Source organism: Lactuca virosa, chromosome 7 (assembly GCF_052849685.1).
Source record: "Lactuca virosa cultivar CGN04683 chromosome 7, Lactuca_virosa_CGN04683_v6, whole genome shotgun sequence".
In the NCBI taxonomy this organism is placed as follows: domain Eukaryota; kingdom Viridiplantae; phylum Streptophyta; class Magnoliopsida; order Asterales; family Asteraceae; genus Lactuca; species Lactuca virosa.
In genome coordinates, this window is record NC_136432.1 from 86286798 (window position 1) to 86294637 (window position 7840).

The 7840-nt window shown below is 29.6% G+C and overlaps 1 protein-coding gene across 2 annotated transcripts; it reads right to left on the reverse strand.

Moving 5' to 3' along the window:
• Nucleotides 1-4771: 4771 nt before the first annotated feature.
• LOC145123665 (RNA-binding (RRM/RBD/RNP motifs) family protein) lies at nt 4772-7329 on the reverse strand. 2 transcript variants are annotated; one of them, XM_079058870.1, is made up of 8 exons: nt 7113-7329; nt 6457-6555; nt 5943-6367; nt 5743-5839; nt 5502-5570; nt 5350-5415; nt 5210-5278; nt 4772-5064 (listed from the first exon to the last, which is right to left on the reverse strand). In XM_079058870.1, exons 1-8 carry the CDS (start codon nt 7221-7223, stop codon nt 4993-4995), a joined length of 1008 nt encoding a protein of 335 aa, XP_078914996.1. In that variant the 5' UTR covers nt 7224-7329; the 3' UTR covers nt 4772-4992. The 2 variants fall into 2 exon arrangements, with proteins under 2 accessions (XP_078914996.1, XP_078914995.1); XM_079058869.1 differs by having other exon boundaries at nt 5743-5866; nt 7113-7328.
• Between the last annotated feature and the right edge of the window lie 511 nt (nt 7330-7840).

Consider the following 7840-nt stretch of genomic DNA (forward strand, 5'->3'; position numbering starts at 1 on the left):
ATTATGGGCACATGCAACCTAGAAATCTATGGGTTTTCTCATAATAGCAACATACTTTCAAAAACCTAAACTAACCTATGTAAAATCGAAAATCACATAGTTAGAATCACATACCTTTTGCTATAATCGAATATAGCAACCAACTTTCAAGATCCCTTCTTTGGAATGATAGCTCCAATAATATGGTAGTCTCTAATGTGTCACACCCAAACCCTAGGAAACCCTAGGATTGAAAATAGAAGAGAGGGAAGAGAGGAGAAAATTGATTTCTTTAAGCGGGGAGGAGGTATCGGTTTTGGCTTAGGATTAACACCCTTTATATAGCTACCGGATAACCCTAAAACCCTAGTTTGAATAACAAAATAATACTATTTTATTCCTATTCAAATATAGTTTCCTTATCTAATTCAAGAGCTTCTAGAATCCTTCCAAAAGCCTCTCAAAACCGTCCATAAGCTGGAGGGTTCTAGAATTTTCTTCTTTGTTGAACAATTGCAATTTAACCCTTGCACATTTTATTAATTCCAATTAACCCAAAATTAATTCCAATTAGATTTATTAATTATTAATTAATTGCTACTATTTTTAATTAATATATTAATCGTATAATATATTAATAAACCATTTAATCTCTCTCTTAATATCAATCTAAGCTATTCCTAGTTATGATGGCAACCCAAAAAAGGACTTTACTTTTATTCATTATACCAATTATGTTAAGACCTTAGACACCCTAATCTAATAGTAGATTATTTCATGTGTTGCATGTGTAGGTAGTAGTCATTGTACGAAAGGGGGTAGGAGCACAATGACTTGGACTAGAAGTAGATTTTCATATTTATATTCCGTGTTGCTTAAACTTTAGATATGTTTATATTGTAAAACCGATATTAGCCCGGAATGTAAAGTGTTTTTGAGATTTAGAATTCCGCAATTTTATAAAAAACTCTAATAATCCCTAGATAATTAGATGAGAAACATTTGGTTTGTTACATAAACTCTAGCTTACACAACGTGTACAAATCCTCTACTTGTATACCTGATAATTATCTAGAAATTTATTCACCAAAACAAAGTGTAGTCAATTTAGGTACCTGGGAACTCTCACTTAAACCAATCACAACATATATATGTAACAAGTAAGATGCTCAAAGTCATTTCAAAACTATGCATAGATTTTATCAAAAAATAGGTATAACAAAAATTATTTCATGAATGCAAATAAATATCAATGGTACACATATAGCAAGTAAGACAACAAATATCATTATCAAAATGAGATCAAACTTCAATATATATATATATATATATATATATATATATATATATATATATATATATATATCAAACGACAAGTAATAAAAAATAATTCAATTGTATAATTAAACATCAATTGGCTAAGATAAGTTTATTGGTATAACATGTCCCTATCTTATTTTCACAATTGACGTTTGATTTTATATATATATATATATATATATATATATATATATATATATATATATATATAGAGAGAGAGAGAGAGAGAAAAAAAAAAAGTTGGATCGGGTGATGACTCAAAAATAAGTGAGGACTGCGAAGACAGAGCATTGTCATATGATTAAAAAATAAAAGGTGGAGATTTGATTTTATTTATTGTTAAAATCTCAAAAGATGATATGGCGTTTTGGTAATTGTATGCGAGATTTTGGTATTTTCCAGCAAAGGTTTAATGTTTTAAGGTAGGACTGAGAAAAAAAAACAATTCGTTTTTCAGCTGTAATTTTTTTTCTTTGGAAAAAGAATCTGAAAAAACCAAAGTTCTTAAAATTTAATTATCTACAAAATGAGCACAATCATAAAATTTTGAAAAAAAAATTATTTTTATTTTTTTAACAAAAAAACCAAAAAAAAAATCTCTAAAAATCATAAAAATTTAAAGGATACTTCTGCTCAATATAGTAGTGACTTTGTAAAAAGATTTTTTCAAAAATAAATTTTTGAAGTATTTATTTTTAATTTTAAGAAGTATTAGTTTTTAAAAGAAATGTTTAACATAATATGATCCAAAATGTGATAATTCAAAATATTTATGATTCAAAAAAAAACTTTTGATTCAACTTGTTTATATCATCCTTAAATTGTTATGGATTAAAATATTTAGACTCAAATATTTTATAATCTTTAATTATATCTTTTATGATTCAAAATATATATTTATCCATAATTTTTTTAACAAAAACTCCATTTAGTTGAATATATTATTGATCTAAAATCATATGATTCAAAAATGATTTGATTCAAAATACTATAATTCAAAATAATCTGATTTAAAATTTTATAATCCAAAAATAATATGATTCAAAAAAAGTATGAATGGAAAATATTATGCTTCTTAGTATTTTCTTATTTAAAATTTTATAATTGTAATTGTTAAACATTAAAAACTCGAACCGTTATTTAGTTTAAAAAATCAAAACATTAAAATAAAAAATAAAAACAAAAATAAACAAAAACACTAGTATCTTCAAGTATATAGTAAAGCTATTAAAAAAATTAAAACAAAAAAAATTCTTTAAAAAAACTAAAAAAATAACAAAAACAAATAAAAAAACGTGAAAACTGAGTATATATATTTAAAAAAATTAAAAATAAAAAAAGGTAAAATAAATGAAAATAAATAATAAAACCCATTTAAATGTCGTTACATGGACGTTCGTCGCACGTGATTAAATCTTCGAGTCCGTATTAATTACCACAGACATGGGTCGCATTCGAACGCACCACGGCCAAGTATTGGGTTTGACATTTGTGTCATTGACGCAACGGATGGTGGAGAATTGTCTTCGCAGTCCTCATAATTTTTTGAGTACTCACCAGAACCGGACCTTATATATATATATATATATATATATATATATATATATATATATATATATATATATATATATATATATATATATATCAAACATCAGGTAATAAAAAATAAATCAATTATATAATCAAACATCAATTGTGAAAATAAGATGAGGACGCCTTAGCCAAAAGATGAGGTTCATAATCATCTCCAAGTGCAACAATGAGTAGGAAGCATCACCAAATATGGAATAGCATCCAACCAATTTATCTAGGATATAGAAGAAGCATAGAAGAACCTAATTATATTATTTCATCATGTAATCCATAATAATTAAGTCCCACCAATGATTATTAAGTTTTTATGCTTAAGTAATCATTCCAAACCCTTAAATATTCATATTATGTGATCATTGGAGACACTCAAATTCCTTCCTAAAATCCTAAGATCAACTTGTTGCATCCTTGTGGAAGTTTTTCAAAAGATCATACGGCCCGTTTGATTTTTTAGGACAAAACACACGGCCTGTGTGTTTTGCTAACTGCATACAGTTTTGTTGAAAATAGCAACTTACTTTGCCATGTAGAGGGTTTGAGAGATAGATGGTTCATTTTAAATGAGAGGGGAAAGGAGAGATCTAGATCTAATTTCACAACTTTGAGGTTATTGTAAGATTGGTCCCTCTAGACAAATCTTCTTTATTTTTACCACCATTTTGACTAGTTTTTTAATGTAACTTATATTTTTAACACATTTTCCATGTAAATTCCTACTCTTAAAAATTTGGTCTTAACTAAGTCAAGGTAATCCTTCAGGTTTGTCTAATTCACAAATTTGGTTCCTATTCATATATTTTTCACTTAGGGAGGAGGGAGTCATTCCCTCTCAACCCACTGAACCCACTGTCACATCACTTTTTTTCTTTTATTTTTCTTCATCTTTTCCAACCCACAACACACGAAAACCTTATCTTTTTGAACTCACTCAACCCATTCAGTTAAACAAAAATACAAAACAATCAAGGTAAAATCTTAATTAGCAATAGAGTTACCGTCGGTACCACTCCCGCTTCAACGGCTTGTTTAAATGGTTTCACTAACTCACTTCATCATCTCTCTCTACTTTCTCTCTTATTTTCTCTTGTACCATGTGTTTTAAAACTTGTACCTTAGTTGTTTTGTATTTTTTTTAAAACAAATGGTATAAGAAAAAATGAGAGAGAGAAAGTAGAGAGAGATGATGAAGTGGGTTAGTGAAACCACCCGCTAAAGAGGGAGTGGTACCGGCGGTAACTCTATTGCTAATTAAGATTTTATCTTGATTGTTTTGTATTTTTTTTAATTGAGTGGATTGAGTGGGTTGAGAAAGATAGGATTTCCGTGTGTTGTGGGTTGGAAAATATGAAGAAAAAGAAGAGAAAAAAGTTGATGTAACAGTAGATTCAGTGGGTTGGGAGGGAACGACTCCCTGCTCCGGTCCTCCCTTAAGGCCTTTTTTGTTTATTCTCTTTTGATTATTTAACAGCAATCTCTCTAAAACTCTTTATAAATTATTACTTAATTATTTTTATTTTATTTATTTCCCCAAAAAAATTATTTCCCGTTAGAAAAGGCAAAATTGTTAAACCCATTTTAGGGAGTTGAATATTATATTTGAATATCCACATTGGATTGTCATGTTTTTTTCTTTGTTCATCGTTTTGGTTGTAACCGATCGTTCAATCAGATTCTTTAGGCATCATGCTTTCTATTGGTACAAAAGATACCACACAATCTTGTCTACCATGATCAAATATTCATTTCTAAACACTATAAATAAAAATGTAAACTTGTATATGCAAATATCGATCAAGTAAGATTTCATGTAATTCTTCTTAGTGGAGAGTTTGCTAGGATAAATCAAATTACGATTTTTGTTAGTCATTTTAAAGAATACTTTAGGGAGTTTTATTTTTTGCATTTGTAAAACTCTTTGGAGTTATTTTGCGGGAAAAACATTCACCATTCTGCTATTGATTTCTATCTACATTGGAAAAAAAAAACATGAGTTTGCTCTCAACATGTGAAATGACAATAATAACCCTAGTCAAAAAATAAAAAGGTGAAAGCGTTTACTACATGCTATCAGTCATTAAGCCAATGTTGTAACCATTAACTTTAAGCCATATGTCCATCTGTGTCCACTACATTGTGACTTTCTAATTCTTTCAATGTTGATCCAACAAGAGCCTGCAGAAAGAAGGTTGGACACAAGGGCAAATCTGTAAAAAAGTTGGAACTTAATGTCTCCTTTCATGACTACTCTTTCTATTAAGTTGTTCTGTCTACATTAAGTCAAAAAATAATAATAAAAATAATAATAAGAGAGACTAACCTGGAGTTCCTCTTCACAGCTTTTAAGTTTTTCACTATATTCTCTCATATTAACAAAACATTTATGAAGCTGCATCAAAAAAAAAAAAAAATTATACAACATGAATACACCAAAAAAAAAAAGGAATTAATGGGAATCACCTTAATCAACTGTTTCTTGCGATTTGAAGTGAGTTTTTTAGCAGATGCAAGTGCATCCTCTAGTTTCTGTAACAAAAAATAAAGATCATGAAAAACTGAAGGAGAGTAGAATTGTAATTTGGTGTTTATTATGAGGATGTTAATTATAAGACCTGGGACTTTTCCTGCAGCTTAGATACATGATCACCTTTCTCTTCTACAAGCTCTTCCATTCGATAAACCTGTGAAATGCAAGTTTAATATTATTATTAACACAAGGCAGTAAAACATAAAGCACAAACTTACTAATACTGTCTAAAAAGCACAACAATTAACTATTTTTTTTTTTTTGATTAAACAGAAACAATTAATTATCATATAGATATAAGCATTTTGAAAAGCAAAAACTCAAACCTCTTTCTGAAGTTCTTCTATTTTTTGGCGTGAAACATCGAGTTGTTTTGCAGCATGATGATCATGATCTCCATGACTTGACCCTGATGGATGCTCTCTGCTATGTCGATCATTGAAATCAGAACTGCATAAACATACATCAATTTGGTATGGGAACACAAATATAGTATTTTGCTACAAGGGTAAAATGGTAATCTTACCCATTTTGTAATTTAGTTGTTTGATCTTTATACTTGTTTCCACTCCTATGATGAATGTCACTTCTTCTTATCTCCTTCTCTTGATCCCTATCATTTTCCCATGCTTGATCACCTTCATGTCCCCTGTCTCTGTCCCTGTCAGTGTCTCTGTCCCTGTCAGTGTCAGTGTCTCTGTCCCTGTCAATGAAACGGTCGCGTGTCCGATCAAGATCACGTGCACGCTCATATCCCCTTTCTTTATCTTGATCAAGGTCTCTAGACCTATCCCTAACACGACCATAGTTTCTCTCTCTATCTCTACCCCTATCCACCTCTACATCTCTGTCATTACTATTTCTTCGAAAATTGTCACGTTGATGCCCAAAGTTTGACCTTCCACCTCTACTTTTGACTTCATTCACCTTAACAACTCGCCCATCAACAGTCTGAAACAGATCAATTGATTCAGAAGATTGAAAAAACTAAAAGAAAGAAAGACATTAAGATGTGACTAAATATAATTTTATACGAATACCCTTCCGTCCATATCATTGATGGCATCAACTGCAGATCGGGGGTTTGTGAAAGTAACAAAGCCATAGCATTTTCCACCTACTCCACGATCATTGATTATCTGGAAGTGATATGTAAAAGCAGATGAAATTAGGTCATCTTCTGTGTATTGAGGCAACAAAATGGCAATATGAAAGTGAAAACTACCACAAAATGACAGATTCCTTATAAGATTTTTTAAGCCGAATACATGGATATGTTTTAGGGCAAATAGAATGAAGTTACTGAAGATTATGTAGCATTATTGAAATTACATGGTGAGTTCATGCTAACTGATTCTCAATCAAACGTTTAAAAAGTTTACTCTTGACATTCTTAATAAAGGAAACACTACTAACGATTGTGGTTCATCAATCGTAAGCTACAACTAATACTAATCCCTTCAATCATAGAAAACAGTTCACTAATTTTCCCCAAAAGTAACGTTTAATCGCGGCGATTATTAGTTGTTCGTAAATGCACATCAATTAAGTTCAAATAATATCATTCCTCTTCTTCTTTTACTCGATGGAAGGAGTTTATAGTATATAGTATATACAGGTGACAAATGATTTGATGGAAAGCAAAAACAAAGAATCATAAACTAAATAAGGTTGCAAATTCACACACTATGTTTACCTTAACGGCGATTATTTGCCCGTAAATATCGAAGACACTTCGAATACTATCTTCAGTAGCGTCGTAAGGCAGGTTGCCGACATACACGGAGTTCTCGTCGTCGACTGTCATTTTGTTAACCACCACCAAAACCTAATTCACCGGAAGTAGAGAGTGGTGAGTGGAGACCCAATTTTGCAGAATTCTTTCTTGACGCAATGTCGGGTTGTACCGTGAGAACAACTTAGCAATGCAATTATTGATTTTGTTAAATAGTTTTTTTTTTTTTTTTTTTATAGTGATGCTTTGGAAGTTTTAATTACATGGTTAAAATCGTGATCTTTATTTATCGTAGAACCGTTTTCTACGATGGAATGTATATCTAAACAATGTATATACAAATAATTTTATTTTGCATTTGTAAGTGAACATTGAAACCATACACTTTGCATCGTTTCGTTATTTACTTTTAGGACGTCAAGCTTTAAAAATATAAATGTATTTCTGTAATCATATTTTTTTAAAAGAGTTATTACAGGTTGTTGTATGTATATTTTAATATTTAATCGTGAAATAATAATATTTTATAATAATCAATTATATAATAGTATAAAGATATCATTATAAGATATTTGTTTAATAATAAAATATTATTACTAATGGCCGTAATAGTATTTATTCATTAGGTATTTATTCTAACTTTATTTTAATAAAAAAATATAATGTTTTTTCATATTTTTGTACATTCA